Source organism: Pseudophryne corroboree, chromosome 6 (genome assembly GCF_028390025.1).
Source record: "Pseudophryne corroboree isolate aPseCor3 chromosome 6, aPseCor3.hap2, whole genome shotgun sequence".
NCBI classification, from domain to species: Eukaryota; Metazoa; Chordata; class Amphibia; order Anura; family Myobatrachidae; genus Pseudophryne; species Pseudophryne corroboree.
In genome coordinates, this window is record NC_086449.1 from 772626078 (window position 1) to 772645861 (window position 19784).

The 19784-nt window shown below is 46.3% G+C and overlaps 1 protein-coding gene across 1 annotated transcript; it reads right to left on the minus strand.

The window, feature by feature from the left end:
* Positions 1-6040: 6040 nt before the first annotated feature.
* Positions 6041-19211, minus strand: LOC134933446 (zona pellucida sperm-binding protein 4-like). The gene is made up of 11 exons (XM_063928661.1): positions 19095-19211; positions 18694-18787; positions 12060-12209; positions 11732-11922; positions 11024-11121; positions 10828-10955; positions 9831-10020; positions 9592-9742; positions 9150-9228; positions 8971-9072; positions 6041-6201 (listed from the first exon to the last, which is right to left on the minus strand). The coding sequence occupies exons 1-11, from the start codon at positions 19137-19139 to the stop codon at positions 6056-6058; spliced, it is 1374 nt and encodes a 457-aa protein (XP_063784731.1). The 5' UTR covers positions 19140-19211; the 3' UTR covers positions 6041-6055.
* Between the last annotated feature and the right edge of the window lie 573 nt (positions 19212-19784).

Here is a 19784-nt window from a genome sequence, read left to right on the forward strand (position 1 = left end):
AGGAAGTGCACAGCATGCTCCTCTTCCAGCCAGGACAGGGAGCATGGCATGATGTCAGCGTTGTGCTCCCGGGCAGCCTTTGCTAAATAGGAGGTGCTGCCATGCTACCGAGAACTGTGGAAATGTTCAACGGTGAGGTATATATTGTGGTTCGACAGTACAGTGTATCGGCTGGCAATTTCCTAATGGCCTGTTTCACCAGGGCCAGTGCTAGGGTGTTCAGCGCCCCCCTGCAAACTATAAATTTGTGCCCTTCCTCCCATATGTAATAAAGGGACAGCAAAAAGGGGTGTGGTCTCACAAAGAAGAGGCATGGCAACATAATAGTACCCCCAATTCAAATTATGCCACACAGTAGCACAATCTTATACACTGCACATAGTGTCCCTGATTTATATTGTGTTACATATTAGTGTACTTTATTCACATTATGACAAACAGTAGTGTCTCTTAAACACATTACACTACATAGTAGTGCCTCTATTATACAATGCCCACAGTAGTGTCCTTTATGCACATAATGCCCCTAGTAGTAGTGCCCCTTACATATAATGGCCACAGTAGTAGTGCCCCTTACACATAATGCCCACAGTAGCAGTGCCCCTTACATATAACGGCCACAGTAGTAGTGCTGCACATAATGCCCACAGTAGTAGTGCCACACATAATGACAACAGTAGTAGTGCTCCTTACACTTTACGCCCACAGTAGTGGTGCCACACACATTGCCCACAGTAGTAATAGTCATACCTCCGAACTTTTGACGACAGGGGAGACACCAACAGCGCCTGCAGTGCACGCCTGAAATTAGATGGTATGGCCTAATGACTAGGGGGCTTAGCCTCATGGTCAGAGTAGAGATTGCAAATGATGGCCCTGTTTTTGTCATCGTGTGTGCATGCCCAGCGCACTGTGAGCTGCTGAACCTGCCCCAAGTCCCTATTGCATAGATGCTGCACAGTGTCTATTTACCACTGCACTGTAAAGCAGATCAGCGAGTGACAAGGGATCTCCCAACTTTCCCCTCCACAGCGGGACACTGCAGCCCCCAAGTGGGACAGTGCCTACAAAAGGTAACTGTCCCACCATAATCGGGACTGTTGGGAGGTATTATAGTAGTACCCCTTACACTTAATGCCCACAGTTGTAGTGCCACACAATGCCCACTGTAGTAGTAGTGGCCCTTACACATATGTCCACAGGAGGGGAGAGGGGTGGGAGTGTGCGGTACTTACACGGAGATCAGCTTGAAGCTGCTGGAGCCGCTGCCTGTCATAGAGCTTGGCAGGGGCAGTGGGAGGAGAGAGGAGGAGGGAGCTGGAGAGCCGCACTTCCCGCACCACTGCCTGTCATACAGTGTGACAGGTGCAACAGCAGGGTAGCAGAGCGGAGAGAGTGCTTCCTCAGCCTAGCGCCTCCCGACACTGCATACCCTCTGTGTACCACCATACTTCCACCACTAGCAGTAAGTAAGTGTGCTGTGTTTGTGTCACACACACAGATATATGTCTAATCCTCCCCACCTTCTGAAAATTCTGCATTTGCCCCATGACAGGGCTGTTTAAATGAGTGCATATGCAAGTGGTGCATGTGTCCTGGGTGTCGGCACCAATCTGGGGTCAGCCTTCAGTGTCAGAGCTGGCCCACCAATCACATAATCCCAGACGGACCCTTTCCATACCCCTGGTGGATTCTAAATGACGGCGCTGATCACCGCACAGCAGTCCTCTCTGCCTGAGCACAGCAGCTGCTCCCAGAGCCGTAACTACGTGTGTGCCAAGGGGGCTTGGCACACAGCGCAGTTGCCCTGGGGGCGCACGGCCAGCGGCATGTGATGGTGCAGGAGTTTCCGCAGTATAGCAAATATATATTGATTCAAGCTTTTTCGCATTAACTAAGATATTTACTCCTGCTCACAAATATAGGTTCATGTTTCCTTAAAAGCTTCACAGATATTTCATAAGCTCAAAATTATATTCAAAGCATGAATTGGTCAATGTCACAGCACCAGATGTATCCAAGGCCAGTCAAGCATATCGCCAAAAGTTCTGAACATCGAGGAGGATTTTGACCTGTCCTGACCTCCAGAGAGGATGTTCCGGGAAAACTGATAATCGCAAAGCAATAAATATATTCTAATTGCTAATTATAATCCTGTTTGACAATTGATGTGTTTCAGTTTTCAAGACATACATGGTGTATTCTGATTGGCTAAATGTATTGGCACACATGAATCCTTTGTTCTTTTACTATAAAATAAACCTTATATGGCCCCTAAGACAGATCAACTATGAACTGCTTAGGTTACACAATGATCCTGTGTCACCTTTTCATTCACTGATCTCCAACCGGTTGCTAAGGGAAACAGAATTCTGACTGATGACTGCAGAGAGTTTATAGACCAGACCTGAATAGGTTAACATACCCTAACACATGTAATGAGTCAAATTGACTCATTACATGCCGCCTCTAAGTCTCTGCGCCGTGCTGTGAAGCTAGAAGACATCAGCGCCGGAGGCAGCGGAGAAGGAGGAGGGAGGGGGAGCAGGGAGCCGCAGCAGCGCTATGTTATTGGTAGTAAGCGCCGCTGCAGCATCCCCCTCTCCTTCCGTATTGGCTGCCCGGCAGCCAATACAGAAGGAGAGGGGGATGCTGCAGCGGCGCTTACTACCAATAACATAGCGCTGCTGCGGCTCCCTGCTCCCCCTCCCTCCTCCTCCTTCTCATCTCACTGCCTGCACCGAGGGAGCAGCACGAGGAGCCTGTCAGCGGGGAGAAGGTAAGTATATTCCCCCGTCTCTCTTTGTCCCTCTCTGTCTCTCTGTCTCTCTCGGACACCGCCTGCCGCAATGTGTAAAAAATGGGGCCTGGCTGCCGCAATGTGTAAAAAATGGGGCCTGGCTGCCGCAATGTGTAAAAAATGGGGCCTGGCTGCCGCAATGTGTAAAAAATGGGGCCTATCTGCCGCAATGTGTAAAAAGGGGGACTGGCTGCCGTAATGTGTAAAAACGGGGACTGGCTGCCGTAATGTGTAAAAACGGGGACTGGCTGCCGTAATGTGTAAAAACGGGGACTGGCTGCCGCAATGTGTATAAAGGGGGACACCGTCTGCCGTAATGTGTAAAAACGGGGACGCTGTCTGCTGTAATTGTAAAAAAGGGACGCTGTCTGCCGCAATGTGTAAAAAGAAGGACCGGCTGCCGCAATGTGTTAAAAGGGAGACTGGCTACTGTAATGTGTAAAAAGGGGGACTGGCTGCCGCAATGTGTAAAAAGGGTCCATCTGCCGCAATGTGTAAAAAGGGGGCCTGGCTGCCGCAATGTGTAAAATGGGGCCTGGCTGCCGCAATGTGTAAAATGGGGGACACTGTCTGCTGTAATGTATAAAAGGGGCTCTACTTGGTGTAGTGGCGCTACTGTGCAGCGTAATTTGAATAATGTAGACTACTGTGCACCGTAGTATGAATTGCTATTATTTTGTGGCCACGCCCCTAGAATTTTTTTGCGCGCCTGCGGCGCGCACTGCCCCTATCTTTCATGGTGGGGGGCGCCACTGTCGTTTCTTGCACACAGCGCTAAAATGCCTAGTTACGGCACTGGCTGCTCCCACTGCATCGCACTCATAATGTGGTAGAGGAGGAGAAGTGTCTCAAGGAACACAGCAGAGTATGCACACAACAGCCATGCCTCACTAACTAGTGTCTTTCTGATTCTCTGCTGTTTACTGACCAGAGCCCAAGAGATAGGGCTGCCATGTGAAAGGGGGGGGGGGGAAACTTCAAGATCTATTTTGCTGGTGGGGAAGAGGAGCTCAACTATCTGTTGTAGTAGCGGGGGAAGGGGGTTCAGGTGTTTTTTTTCCTAGGCTACCCAATGAGGCCCTCATTTTTTGAGCTTGAAAATGCTCCATTAGAAATTCTTAAAATCTGGGAAAAGTTGCAGAGATACAGTATGTATTTTCACTGCTGCAATCACGGAAAGAGGTTACTTATCACAGATTTGTCAAATGGCAACATTAGGGCTAATTGTATAGTCTAAAGGCCTGTATTCACGGGCCGATGTGGGAGAGGTGTGCTGAGTGTGCAGGCACTCATTTGACCCAGCAGGTGAAATGAGCTACCTGCTAGATAGCGATGCGCGGGGCTGTGCATCGCTATTGGGGGTACACACGGAGCAATCATGCTTAAAATCTAAGCAATCTAGTCAGATTACTTAGATTTTAAGCAGCGATCGCTCCGTGAGTACCCCCCTTTATACAGTTTTGTTGCCAACATTAAAGCCTACAGGCCATTGACTTCTCTAAAGGCCAGTACACACTAGGGAGATGTGTGCTGAGCGATCCATCACAGACCACTCAGTACACATCTCTCCACCCACTCAGCACCATGTGTGCTGAGCGAGGAGGGTGGGCTGCTTATTTCACCTAGTGGGTGAAATGCGCAATGTGCTAGATTGGCCCAACCTAGCAACGCACAGGGCTGCACATCATTATCACGGGGATAGGGGGGGGGGGGGGGGGCAGCATACACACGAGAGATCTATGCTTAGCTTCTAAGCAATCTAGTCAGATTGCTTAGATTTTCAGCATGGATCTTGGTGTGTAACCCCCTTTAAGCTAGGAACACACTAGACCACATTGTACACACTGGACAATGTGCACTGACTATTGCACAGTACCACAGGTCATCTTACGTGCCTGCAGTGTGGGGGTGGGTTTAGTGTTATGGATTGTTTGGGTGGGGGGCCCAAATTGGTTTTGCTTAGGGCCCAATTAGGTATAAATTAACTGTGGTGCCAGAAACAGTGTTTTATCCTTAAAATGATCATTGGTAGACTACAACTACCTGTTCAGTGATAATTGGTTCCATACATTAACTCTGAGAAATACTAATAGGGAAATCCTGCCCTAAAAAGGGTCTGATGTGATTTTACTCCTTATTCTAAACTATTACATTCACATTTCCCTTAGGTCAGTCATGCAAAGGATGACATCAGTGGCTGCCGTGTCATAATGGGCCTCAAACCAGAAATATCTAGTCCTGGCTTGTCTGGTGAGGGTTATGCTGTGATGTCATAATAGTGACCACCTATATCAGCTGTGCTGTTGCTGCATCACTCATACACATCCATGGCCCTGGTACAACTCACCTGCAGATGGACACAATGTGTCCATTATAGTAAGCTTTTTAACACAAAAAGCAACACCACTGGTTCTGCTAGGTATCAGCAGTGGGCATTTGAGGTCAGCCCATTCTGCAGGTTAATTAACTGGGTGACACCAAGTATTCTGTTATTGCACATATAGTAGTAAGTGGCCAACACAACCAAGATCTTGGAGGTTAATGCAGGCAGTGTGCAGAGATGGAGCAGCATACACACTGGTATAATGGTGGATGCAACTGTTTAACAGTCAGCTGTTGTGGCATAGTCTGTTATTAGGTGGCAATCTCCATTATAGCAAGACTCCGATCAAGTGTTCCTATCTAGTCAGTAGTTACACCACATTATAGGTCCCCTAGCATGTACACAGGTGTACCCATTACTCACTGATTTTAAAAGCACAACAGGTGAAGTTCTGTGAGGATACCTGGAAAATGTCAACCGTTGGGATTCCTGTGGACCAAGTTTCAGAATTTATGTTCTACAAGATACTGTGCAACCCAACAGGTACATTAGACACTGTCCAATTGAATTATTGTATATTACGTGTAGACTTGCCCACACCGATTTAAGCTCTCCTAGACAAATTGTGGAAGTGGCACTGACTTTGTGTACATATGATTCCTAATCCCCTAACCCCAGTGTGAAACCTCTCAAGTACACTAGTATGTACAGTGGTTTTACATGATATCATGGCTACTCTAGATGCTCAAACATTGTTTTCCCAACCCATTAGGGGGGAACTGTGAAGATTAGTGTAATTTCCAAATGTTCAAGAAAGCAGTGTACCCATTAGAGATGCTGTGTATTTAGAACCCATGCATGTAGCCTGAACATCAGTAAAGAACTAATATCCAACAAATGACAAAACAGCAAGTCAGGGATTAGCACTTTATTCACATTTTTACAGTGTGCATGGTAGGTCTCCGACTCCTGCGATGCCACCAGACACCTAGTACTGCAACAGTCACCACCAAGACGCCTCCTCCAGCTGCAGCTCCCCTCAGCCACATCACAGGAGATGAGTTAGTATCAGAGGTTCCTGAGAACCGGAAAATAAGGTCAAAACCTAACAACTAAGCAGTCATGTAGAATTGATTTGGACCGAGCGCTTGTGTATGCTGTTGTGATGTACTGAATGAATAAATAAGAAATAAATTTAAACAGAAGTAAATAAAAATAAAAATAAAAATAAAAACAAAAATAAAAACAAAATAAAAACAAGGGGAAGGGTGGGATGGAAGGTAGGGGGAAGTGCAATGTTTACAGCTCCTCTTGTGTATTTTTTGAAACTTATGGACACTTTAGATGAAAAAAGGGCTCAGTCTGTTCGTTTGTAGCAGAAAAAACTTTCCCTGACTTACCCTACTATCCACTATGGATGTGGTTCTGGTGTTGCTCTGGCAGGGCAGGGGATGGCTTCTCCTGCCTGTGCTGTTCAAACCGGCTCCACTCTTTCTGGCCACACTATAGCCGCTGCGTCGTTCGCAAACCGGAAGTTCGGGTTTTTACTTCCGGTGTTCGGGCGCTTGCGGCGGCGGGCTCCGTGTCCTGTGTTTAAGGCTTCTTCTTGTACTCCAACGCGTTTCGAATCCGCAGCAGGATTCTTTTTCAAGGAGATGATAAAACTGTATATGAAAAATGTCCGTTTTATATAGTATAACTTTATTAGTAAAACCGGATATGCCCGTGACCGGAAGTGGGTTATCCCGGCGGCATCCTCATGGTAAAAAGCTTCCATAGGGAAGTAAGTGAATATTTCGAATAAATGAATCTTTGCACTTCATAAAAGGGGAAAAAAGGGGTAAGGTAGAGGGTAAAAATGACTAAAAATAAAAATAACAATAAAAATAAATAAAAATGAAAATAAAAATAAATATAAATATAAAAATAAAAATACAGATAAAAATAAAATTAAAAAATAAATATAAAAATAAATATGGTTAAGGTAGCATTTGTGTTACCTTAACCAAATGCTACCTTAACCATATTTATTTTTATATTTATTTTTTAATTTTATTTTTATCTGTATTTTTATTTTTATATTTATATTTATTTTTATTTTCATTTTTATTTATTTTTATTGTTATTTTTATTTTTAGTCATTTTTACCCTCTACCTTACCCCTTTTTTCCCCTTTTATGAAGTGCAAAGATTCATTTATTCGAAATATTCACTTACTTCCCTATGGAAGCTTTTTACCATGAGGATGCCGCCGGGATAACCCACTTCCGGTCACGGGCATATCCGGTTTTACTAATAAAGTTATACTATATAAAACGGACATTTTTCATATACAGTTTTATCATCTCCTTGAAAAAGAATCCTGCTGCGGATTCGAAACGCGTTGGAGTACAAGAAGAAGCCTTAAACACAGGACACGGAGCCCGCCGCCGCAAGCGCCCGAACACCGGAAGTAAAAACCCGAACTTCCGGTTTGCGAACGACGCAGCGGCTATAGTGTGGCCAGAAAGAGTGGAGCCGGTTTGAACAGCACAGGCAGGAGAAGCCATCCCCTGCCCTGCCAGAGCAACACCAGAACCACATCCATAGTGGATAGTAGGGTAAGTCAGGGAAAGTTTTTTCTGCTACAAACGAACAGACTGAGCCCTTTTTTCATCTAAAGTGTCCATAAGCTCCAAAAAATACACAAGAGGAGCTGTAAACATTGCACTTCCCCCTACCTTCCATCCCACCCTTCCCCTTGTTTTTATTTTGTTTTTATTTTTGTTTTTATTTTTATTTTTATTTTTATTTTTATTTTTATTTACTTCTGTTTAAATTTATTTCTTATTTATTCATTCAGTACATCACAACAGCATACACAAGCGCTCGGTCCAAATCAATTCCACATACGTTAAACACTAACCTGAGCAGCTTTAATTCACAAGCGCAGCACACTATACTTATCCATTAAGCAGTCATGTAGCCTAGTGTAGTTTCTTGGCCACAGGACAGGATTTTATCACACATGAACATGGTAATGAGATTGGATGGAGTGCAGATCTCCAGGCTTGGCAAGTAGGAGGTTTGTCACTAGATATACACCGAGCCTTCTAGTCTGTCCATCAGGGCATTAGACCCATTTTGCCTGCTCGAAGGACAAGTTACACCTCAGAGTACAGAGAATGCATGTTTGGGTGGGACATCCTCATCAGAATGGCTGAGAGAGAGAGTTGCCCATAGCAGACAGTACCTAGTTGCTATGGGCAACTTATCCACTCTTTAGAATTTGAGAAATACCTTCTACACTTTATGCTTTACAATGTTCTGCTGCCACGGTAGACCAAGGTTCTACCAACACCCTGCTCTAGCTTACTAGGAGTGGATAAATTACCAGGCAGAAGCCAAAACATGTCTGTATAAGAGTATACAAGTTATGGTAGATTAGCAACACAACAGCCCTCTGAGCATTGTTCCCTTAATTCCCAGCACCAATGAAATCCATCTTAAATGGTTTATACTATAGAACACTTAAGCCCAGATCTATCAAATCTTGGAGTATTAAAAGCACAGTGATAAAGTCCCAATCAACTCTTAACTGCCATGTTACAGTCTGTTTGAAAAAGGAGTTAGAGTGGTAGGTATTTATCACTCTCCAAAGCTTGATAAATCTGGGCATTAATTTTAAATGTTCCTATAAAGCCAGAACGGTTATGAATCCAATGTTCAGTCACAAGTTAACCAAGGGCTGGATGAAGAGACTGTACTCTACTCTGGCTTGAGTCAATTGCCCACATTATAATTTTGACAAACAGTTTAACATTGCAGTCAATTGTGGTAGTAAGCCAACAAGAGAGATAGCCGTTACCTTGAACAGAAATCCTCCTATCTGAGGGAATGTCACCATCAATGAAGTCAACTGGACCTTTGCTTACCGTGACCTTCTGCTCTGGCTCCTCAATTGCTCGCTCTGCAAATACAAGTTACAGTACCAAACATTAGATGTGCTTCTATTAAATGGAAAATGCTTGCACACAGGGACCTTACTTTTCCTGTTGCCACACGATGTTGTGCAGGACTCAGTAGCAGAAGGGACACAAACAGAAGCACTGCAGTGGAAGTATACCTGTGTGGAACAGAGGTCAATAAAGACCAGTAGCAGGTTAATATAGATGCTACTCCATTATACCAGCTCTCTTCAGAGTCACATATGGAGCTCATCAACTTAGGGTCAGTTAAAAGCCACCCCCAATATTACATGTATCTGAAGTCAAAGATGTTAACATGGCAGATCAAAGCCTGTGCTTATTAAAGGATACAAGACAGGCTTAGACATACAGAAAGACAGAAAATAGACGAGTTCAACTATGTCACAGCTCAATGGCCACTAAACACCAATGACTTGTTTGATGTAACCATGATACAGTATACCAAGACCCATGGCACACCTCATGCCATTATTAGAATATACATTTAGAAGTTGCTTTACCAGTCCTTCAAGAGCAAGCTGGGAACTCTGATCCACAAAGGTGAAGGTGCTGACAATGAAGCGCTGGTAGTGTGTTGGAAACTGAATCCTCTGCGTGGGTGAGCCAAGTGGAACCAGCTGAGTCAGGTAGTTGTCCCCAGTAAAAGGGCATCTGGAATGGAAAGAGATTACTCAAGAGCATAGAGGAATTCTACCTTTTTATCAAACAGACATGGAGCTGAATGGAATGCCAGCCTTACCCATCCATAAGGATGGGCCATTGGACTTGTTGGGTAGGGTCTGCAGAAGGAGTGGCCCAGCAGTCATTTAAGATCAGGAACAAGTTTGGGTCAGTTCTTTGTAGTATTTTGACCTCGAAGTAGACAGGATCTCTGAGCACTTTGACAAGAGGGTAGTCTGTCTGCACGTAGTATGAAGTATACTGCATGTCTGCCAAAGGAGAAGCCAGTTACCATGTCAGCATTCATACCTTAGTCAGTTCCCTCTCCTGATCTATATATGCATGCTGCCATCATTTTCTGCTCCCCAGAGCCACTCAGACTCTGCATGGCTACCTACACTTACTAGTGTGCTACTATAGCTTGCCCTACCCAGTCACCCACTGGCATATTGTTAATCATTGGGCAGAGTTTCCTCAGATTCCATTGCAGTCCAGGTTAATATCCATTATTGCTCACAGGTGACTTCATTAGTTCCTCAGTCAGTTTGGTTTAACCATCTGGACCTGGCCAGCTTGTAGCAATCCAGCTTTTGGAGGTAGGGCATGCTGGGACATGTAGTTTCACAACAGCTGGAAAGCAACTGGTTGGCCAGGCCCAATTTAGACTTAGGCATGGATATATTTAGAACCTAGACTGTAATGGCAGATTTCAGGAAACAGTCATAATGAATTCAGTCTGCCAGGTATTGCATTCCTTTAGAAGACATTTGGACAGCCACTGCCCAGTTCTAGAACACTGTTGCTATGCTTCAGAGAAACATGTTGGTTTTCACTTTTTGCTCCATTACATTGGTTCTGCAAGCCTTTGTCACTGCACTACTAGCTCCCACTGGAGTCCAATGCACACAGCATTAACTGCACAGATCTGGAGTGTAGATTAGAGCTCCCCATTTTAGTTAGCAATGTCTTAGTCTAGAAAGATTAGCATCTTGTAGACCAGTTTGTCTTTATCAACTGAATTATACAGTTAAGCCAGTGTCTTCAGCTGTATGGAGGACAAATACACCAGTCATTACCTTTTGCTATCTGCAGCTCCAGGAGGAGAGGTCCTGAGGTGGACACAGGAAGGGGTGGGGGCAGGGTGAGCACCTCAACTTGCAGTGGGACAACCCCAGTATGAGAGTAGATGCAGCGGACAGTCAACCTAGTACAATACAACGTTAGCTTTGCTTTGTATACAGCACCCACAGACACACTAAGTTTAGGTCTTACCTAAATGTACTGTCTCTTGTGATGGAGGATCCTTGCCATGTCCTTGTGTCCTTGGTGGCATAAACTGTATTCTCATACACTACTGTGTTATCCGATACCTGGCAAAAGATGACCAGTTGTAGGAAACCTATATAACGCATTACTCATGATAGTCAAGTGACCATATACCAAGAGGTCCCTTAGGACCAGCAGCCTATTCTTAGTCAAGCTACTTTGATATTAAACAATGACAAAGACACCCTATGTCAAATCAATGTTTGGGATTGAAGCCTGCATTAGGATTATGCAGCAGTTACAGATCATTTGACAGATGTACTAAGCCTTGAAGAGAGGTTGTAGAGAGAGAGTACCAACCAATCGGCTCCCAACTCATTATTCAAACACAGCCTGTAACATGGTAGTTAGGAGCCGACTGGCTGGTACGCCCTCTCAACAGCTTAGTACATCTGCCCCTTAGTAATTTGATCAAAACAAGACAAGGGACCCTCTTGTCCTCCTGTAGCGCCAACCATCCATGGAAGCTCCATTACTTCAGTGGCCCTATACACTGGGTTAAGCACAAATACATTGTAGCCACCAGGAGACACATAACCAAGTGCTCTTACTGGGTAAAGGCTCAGACAAGAGTCATTCTAGTAGTTAGGAAGTGTGACAGATGGAATATAGGGCAAGCACCAGTTCTACTACTCACATCCACAGCAGACTAACCTGGCTGGCTCCTCCACAAGAGAGGGGGAACTGGAACAGTATGAAAGCGGAAGTCTTTGAAATGCTCAGTATGGGGCAAGAAGTGGAGTCCACATTGAGGACACCAACTGAATCCAAGAGCAGGGATGGTGTAGTCACATCCTGAGAGATAGCAATCAGAACCTGGCCAGCATCAGTACACTGTGCAGTCACTGGAGGGAAGACACCACAACAGAAACAGTTGGTTAAATAGATTCCTTCATCACATGCTTTGTAAACAGATTTCTCCCGGACTATGTACATATGGTACAGTCTTTACATATCACCTGACCTCCTGGATCAAGCTTACCTTTGTTCCCATAGTAACAGGGAAGGGAGGGGTCACTGGTTGAGAAGCAGCAGTCTAATCCTTCACAGACCGCCCTGGTCACAGAGGCATTGGCACATGGCAAGCGGTCACCACTCTGGACAGCAGCACAGTCACTGGGAGCATCCATAGCTGAGGAAGAGACAGTCCTTCGTGAAGCCCCAAATAGTGATGGTCAGCAGTCAGATTCTTTCTGATTTATTTACTGGTCAAGTTTTGGTCTTTAGCCAGTTAATAGGGAAGGTATCTTATAGAGCATTACTAATGGCCTGTCCAGGGAAGACATTTATGAAATTTGACCAATTGATCTAACAATTTAGCACTCAAGTTAGAAGTAAATGGTGGTTGTGCCAAGTTGTAGGCATCTCAAGATGCATCCAGCAGCATCAGCCAGGTAGTAGACCACACGCATACATGAGTACAGGGAATGGGTAATGATTTTTCTACTGTCAAATGTAAACTATTAATTTGAAATCTGCTCTGCAGTACAACAGGTATAACGAGCCTTCTCTCGTGGATAGATGTGGAGCAGACATTTCCTTTAGTTTCAGTTACTGAAGGCACACAGTAACTAATTCTGGTGATTAGACATTTTTCGTGCACTTTAGTTTCCAGTGAGCTCCCTCAGTTACAGATGCAGCATGGTGGAGAATATTAGGAATTAATGGAGTGATCGCTGGCTGCAAATAGTCTCAGTCCAACATGCCATGCTGCATCGTAGCAAGATGAGCATGGCTACATGGGATGGGATTACAGCTACAAGCCTCAACATAACGATAGACCCGTTATGATCTTAATGGCCACCCCACCCAGCCATAGATCATGAGCATCACAGATGTATTTCTGGCATCCTCAAAGTGAAGTAATTTTATATATTTCTCTAACGTCCTAAGTGGATGCTGGGGACTCCGTAAGGACCATGGGGAATAGCGGCTCCGCAGGAGACTGGGCACATCTAAAGAAAGCTTTAGGACTATCTGGTGTGCACTGGCTCCTCCCCCTATGACCCTCCTCCAAGCCTCAGTTAGATCTCTGTGCCCGAACGAGAAGGGTGCACACTAGGGGCTCTCCTGAGCTTCTTAGTGAAAGTTTTAGTTTAGGTTTTTTATTTTCAGTGAGACCTGCTGGCAACAGGCTCACTGCATCGAGGGACTAAGGGGAGAAGAAGCGAACTCACCTGCGTGCAGAGTGGATTGGGCTTCTTAGGCTACTGGACATTAGCTCCAGAGGGACGATCACAGGCCCAGCCATGGATGGGTCCCAGAGCCGCGCCGCCGGCCCCCTTACAGAGCCAAGAGACAGAAGAGGTCCGGAAAATCGGCGGCAGAAGACATCCTGTCTTCACCAAGGTAGCGCACAGCACTGCAGCTGTACGCCATTGCTCCTCAGCACACTTCACACTTCGGTCACTGAGGCTGCAGGGCGCTAGGGGGGGCGCCCTGAGCAGCAATAAAAACACCTTGGCTGGCGAAAATACATCACATATAGCCCCCAGGGCTATATGGATGAATTTTAACCCCTGCCAGAATCCATAAAAAAGCAGGAGAAAAGTCCGCGAAAAAGGGGCGGAGCCTATCTCCTCAGCACACTGGCGCCATTTTCCCTCACAGCTCAGTTGGAGGGAAGCTCCCCTGGCTCTCCCCTGCAGTCACTACACTACAGAAAGGGTTAAAAAAAAAAAAAGAGAGGGGGGCACTAATTAGGCGCAGTATTAACAATACAGCAGCTATAAGGGGAAAAACACTTATATAAGGTTATCCCTGTATATATATATAGCGCTTTGGTGTGTGCTGGCAAACTCTCCCTCTGTCTCCCCAAAGGGCTAGTGGGGTCCTGTCCTCTATCAGAGCATTCCCTGTGTGTGTGCTGTATGTCGGTACGTTTGTGTCGACATGTATGAGGAGAAAAATGATGTGGAGACGGAGCAGGTTGCCTGTAATAGTGATGTCACCCCCTAGGGGGTCGTCACCCGAGTGGATGAACTGTTGGAAGGAATTACGTGACAGTGTCAGCTCTGTATAAAAGACAGTGGTTGACATGAGACAGCCGGCTACTCAGCTTGTGCCTGTCCAGACGTCTCATAGGCCGTCAGGGGCTCTAAAGCGCCCGTTACCTCAGATGGCAGATATAGACGCCGACACGGATACTGACTCCAGTGTCGACGGTGAAGAGACAAATGTGACTTCCAGTAGGGCCACACGTTACATGATTGAGGCAATGAAAAATGTTTTACACATTTCTGATAATACGAGTACCACCAAAAAGGGGTATTATGTTCGGTGAGGAAAAACTACCTGTAGTTTTCCTGAATCTGAGAAATTAAATGAGGTGTGTGATGATGCGTGGTTTTCCCCCCCGATAACTGATAATTTCTAAAATGTTATTGGCATTATATCCTTTCCCGCCAGAGGTTAGGGTGCGTTGGGAAACACCCCCTAGGGTGGATAAAGCGCTCACACGCTTGTAAGGGCTCTACCCTCTCCTGAGATGGCCGCCCTTAAGGATCCTGCTGATAGAAAGCAGGAGGGTATCCTAAAATGTATTTACACACATACTGGTGTTATACTGCGACCAGCAATCGCCTCAGCCTGGATGTGCAGTGCTGGGTTGGCGTGGTCGGATTCCCTGACTGAAAATATTGATTCCCTAGATAGGGACAGTATATTTTTGCCTATAGAGCATTTAAAAGATGCATTTCTATATATACGTGATGCACAGCGGAATATTTGCCGACTGGCATCAAGTCTAAGTGCGTTGTCCATTTCTACCAGTAGAGGGTTATGGACACGTCAGTGGTCAGGTGATGCGTATTCCAAACGGCATTTGGAAGTATTGCCTTAATAAGGGGAGGAGTTATTTGGGGTCGGTCTTTCAGACCTGGTGGCCACGGCAACAGCTGGGAAATCCACGTTTGTACCCCAGGTCGCCTCTCAGCATGAGAAGACGCCGTATTATCAGGCGCAGTCTTTTCGTGGACAAGCGGGCAAAATGTTCCTCATTTCTGCCCCGTGACAGAGGGAGAGGAACAGAAACCCTCTCCCGCCTCTGCCAAGCCCTCAGTATGACGCTGGGGCTTTACAAGCAGAATCAGGCACGGTGGGGGGCCCGTCTCAATGAATTTCAGCGCGCAGTGGGCTCACTCGCAAGTAGACCCCTGGATCCTTCAGGTGATATCTCAGGGGTACAAATTAGAATTCGAGACGTCTCCCCCTCGCCGTTTTCCTAAAGTCGGCTTTACCGATGTCTCCTTCTGACAGGGAGACAGTTTTGGAAGCCATTCACAAGCTGTATTCCCAGCAGGTGATAATCAAGGTACCCTTCCTGCAACAGGGAACGGGGTATTATTCCACACTGTTGTGGTACCGAAGCCGGACGGCTCGGTGAGACCGATTCTAAATCTAAAATCTTTGAACACTTACATACAGAGGTTCAAATTCAAGATTGAGTCACTCAGAGCAGTGATTGCGAACCTGGAAGAAGGGGACTACATGATGTCTCGGGACATCAAGGATGCTTACCTTCATGTCAAAATTTACCCTTCTCACCAAGGGTACCTCAGGTTTATGGTACAGAACTGTCACTATCAGTTCAGACGCTGCCGTATGGATGGTCCACGGCACCCCGGGTCTTTACCAAGGTAATGGCCGAAATGATGATATTCCTTCGAAGGAAGGGAATTTTAGTTATCCCTTACTTGGACGATTCCCTGATAAGGGTAAGATCCATGGAACAGTTGGAGGTCGGTGTAGCACTCTCTCAGGTAGTGTTGCGGCAGCACGATTGGATTCTCAATATTCCAAAATCGCAGCTGGTTCCGACGACTCGTCTTCTGTTCCTAGGGATGATCCTGGACACAGTCCAGAAAAAGGTGTTTCTCCCGGAGGGGAAAGACAGGGAGTTATCCGAGCTAGTCAGGAACCTCCTAAAACCGAGCCAAGTCTCAGTGCATCAATGCACAAGGGTTCTGGGTAAAATGGTGGCTTCCTACGAAGCAATCCCATTCGGCAGATTCCACGCAAGAACTTTCCAGTGGGACCTGCTGGACAAATGGTCCGGGTCGCATCTTCAGATGCATCAGCGGATAACCCTGTCACCAAGGACAAGGGTGTCCCTCCTGTGGTGGTTGCAGAGTGCTCATCTTCTAGAGGGCCGCAGATTCGGCATTCAGGACTGGGTCCTGGTGACCACGGATGCCAGCCTGTGAGGCTGGGGAGCAGTCACACAGGGAAGGAATATCCAGGGCTTATGGTCAAGCCTGGAGACATCACTTCACATAAATATCCTGAAGCTAAGGGCCATTTACAATGCTCTAAGCTTAGCAAGACCTCTGCTTCAAGGTCAGCCGGTGTTGATCCAGTCGGACAACATCACGGCAGTCACCCACGTAAACAGACAGGGTGGCACAAGAAGCAGGAGGGCAATGGCAGAAGCTGCAAGGATTCTTCGCTGGGCGGAAAATCATGTGATAGCACTGTCAACAGTATTCATTCCGGGAGTGGACAACTGGGAAGCAGACTTCCTCAGCACGACCTCCACCCGGGAGAGTGGGGACTTCACCCAGAAGTCTTCCACATGATTATAAACCGTTGGGAAAAACTCGACAGGTATTGCGCCAGGTCAAGGGACCCTCAGGCAATAGCTGTAGACGCTCTGGTAACACCGTGGGTGTACCAGTCAGTGTATGTGTTCCCTCCTCTGCCTCTCATACCCAAGGTACTGAGATTGATAAGATGGAGAGGAGTAAGCACTATATTCGTGGCTCCGGATTGGCCAAGAAGGACTTGGTAACCGGAACTTCAAGAGATGCTCACGGAGGATCCTTGGCCTCTACCAAGGGACCTGCTCCAACAAGGACCCTGTCTGTTCCAAGACTTACCGCGGCTGCGTTTGACGGCATGGCGGTTGAACGCCGGATCCTGAAGGAAAAAAGGCATTCCGGATGAAGTCATCGCTATCCTGATCAAAGCCAGGAAGGATGTAACCGCAAAACATTATCACCGCATTTGGCGAAAATATGTTGCGTGGTGCGAGGCCAGTAAGGCCCGACGGAGGAAATTCAACTGGGTCGATTCCTACATTTCCTGCAAACAGGAGTGTCTATGGGCCTGAAATTGGGGTCCATTAAGGTTCAAATTTCGGCCCTGTCAATTTTCTTCCAAAAAGAACTAGCTTCAGTCCCTGAAGTTCAGACGTTTGTAAAAGGGGTACTGCATATACAGCCTCCTTTTGTGCCTCCAGTGGCACTTTGGGATCTCAATGTAGTTTTTTGGGTTCCAAAAGTCACATTGGTTTGAACCACTTAAATCTGTGGAGTTAAAATATCTCACATGGAAAGTGGTCATGCTGTTGGCCCTTGCCTGGGCCAGGCGCGTGTCAGAATTGGCGGCTTTATCCTGTAAAAGCCATTATCTGATTTTCCATTCGGACAGGGTGGAATTGAGGACTCGTCCTCCGTTTCTCCCTAAGGTGGTTTCAGCGTTTCACCTGAACCAACCTATTGTGGTGCCTGCGGCTACTAGGGACTTGGAGGACTCCAAGTTGCTAGACGTTGTCAGGGCCCTGAAAATATATGTTTCCAGGACGGCTGGAGTCAGAAAATCTGACTCGCTGTTTATCCTGTATGCACCCAACAAGCTGGATGCTCCTGCTTCTAAGCAGACTATTGCTCGTTGGATTTGTAGTACAATTCAGCTTGCACATTCTGTGGCAGGCCTGCCACAGCCAAAAATCTGTAAATGCCCACTCCACAAGGAAGGTGGGCTCATCTTGGGCGGCTGCCCGAGGGGTCTCGGCTTTACAACTTTGCCGAGCAGCTACTTGGTCAGGAGCAAATACGTTTGTAAAATTCTACAAAATTGATACCCTGGCTGAGGAGGACCTGGAGTTCTCTCAATTGGTGCTGCAGAGTCATCCGCACTCTCCCGCCCGTTTGGGAGCTTTGGTATAATCCCCATGGTCCTTACGGAGTCCCCAGCATCCACTTAGGACGTTAGAGAAAATAAGAATTTACTTACCGGTAATTCTATTTCTCGTAGTCCGTAGTGGATGCTGGGCGCCCATCCCAAGTGCGGATTGTCTGCAATACTGGTACATAGTTATTGTTACCAAAAAAAAAAAAAAAAAAAAAAAAAAAATCGGGTTATTGCTGTAGTGAGCCATCTTTTCTAGAGGCTCCTCTGTTATCATGCTGTTAACTGGGTTCAGATCACAAGTTGTACAGTGTGATTGGTGTGGCTGGTATGAGTCTTACCCGGGATTCAAAATCCTTCCTTATTGTGTACGCTCGTCCGGGCACAGTATCCTAACTGAGGCTTGGAGGAGGGTCATAGGGGGAGGAGCCAGTGCACACCAGATAGTCCTAAAGCTTTCTTTAGATGTGCCCAGTCTCCTGCGGAGCCGCTATTCCCCATGGTCCTTACGGAGTCCCCAGCATCCACTACGGACTACGAGAAATAGAATTATCGGTAAGTAAATTCTTATTTTAGTGAGACATTGGGGCAGGTAGTGTATGGGGTGTACAGGCCTGAATAGCACTGGCCACTCCTCCTCTGTCTCACAATAGGCCTTTGATCATTTTCAGCTCCTAATCTGGCCCTGGTTACATGCAGACAGTTACCTGGCAGGAACGGGCACCGGATATCTTTTTTACGGTATTCCACTGCACCATTAGAAATTTGTTCTGCAATCAGAGTCATCACATAGCCTCCATGCTGTGGAACAAGAGCAATATTGGACATGCTCAATACAGGTGTAAGTTACAGGATCCTGTACAGCTTTACATATACACTCCTGTAAGGGTATTAGTATTTAGCTAGACAGGGTTGGAGTTATAGGTAATAGAGGAAATGAGGGATGTGTACAGATATGACCAACCAGCTCCTAACTGCCATGTTTAAAAAGTGACAGGAGCAGATAGGTTGGTACTTTATTTCTCCAAGTCTTAGTACATTTGCAGCTCCAAGTTCACCTATAGGCTATGCCAGCATATTATATGTATTTAAGGCTAGTTTGCATTACCTCCTGTCTTACATAGCATCCGTCATAGGCAGCACCAATGATCATTGAGCCATCTGGTTTCTGTCCTACCCAGAGCCTACAAGTAGAGTCATTCTGGAGCCTGTGAGGCTTTCCTGCAAAATCTGGAATAGATGGAGCACAGTATATGTTAGACAAAAAAAAAAATATTGTACATATTTATCTCTTTATCTCCTGGAATAACTCACGCTGAAAGAGCCTCTTTTACATCCAGTAAAGATATGTACATATCCTAGGATTAAGCTAGGACATACATGTACTGTACCCTTCAACACATTTTATTTCTGCCCCACTGGCAGTGCAGCATGATTTTGCAAGGGTACGTCACAGATGGTATTCTGAGGACTATCAGGGGCAAATGCAGGATTAGTAAGTGGGGTTTTTGTGGGAGGGTGGGTGCATGCACACACACACAGGGCCGGATTAACAATGGGGCGGATGGAGCTGCAGCTCCAGGCCCCCCACTGGAAATAGGCCCACAGATCCCCTGCAGTTGAGATAGTGTTGACAGGAAAAACAACTTCTCCCGTCATCACCGATAGCATTCCCTCACTCGACTCCTGTCACGGAGAGCCAAGGCTCTGCCTCTCCCCTCTGAAGCTGCCAGCAGCTGTCACTGCCCAATGAGGCACATACCCAGGATCGAAGTAAACTCCTCCCCCAGATCGCGAT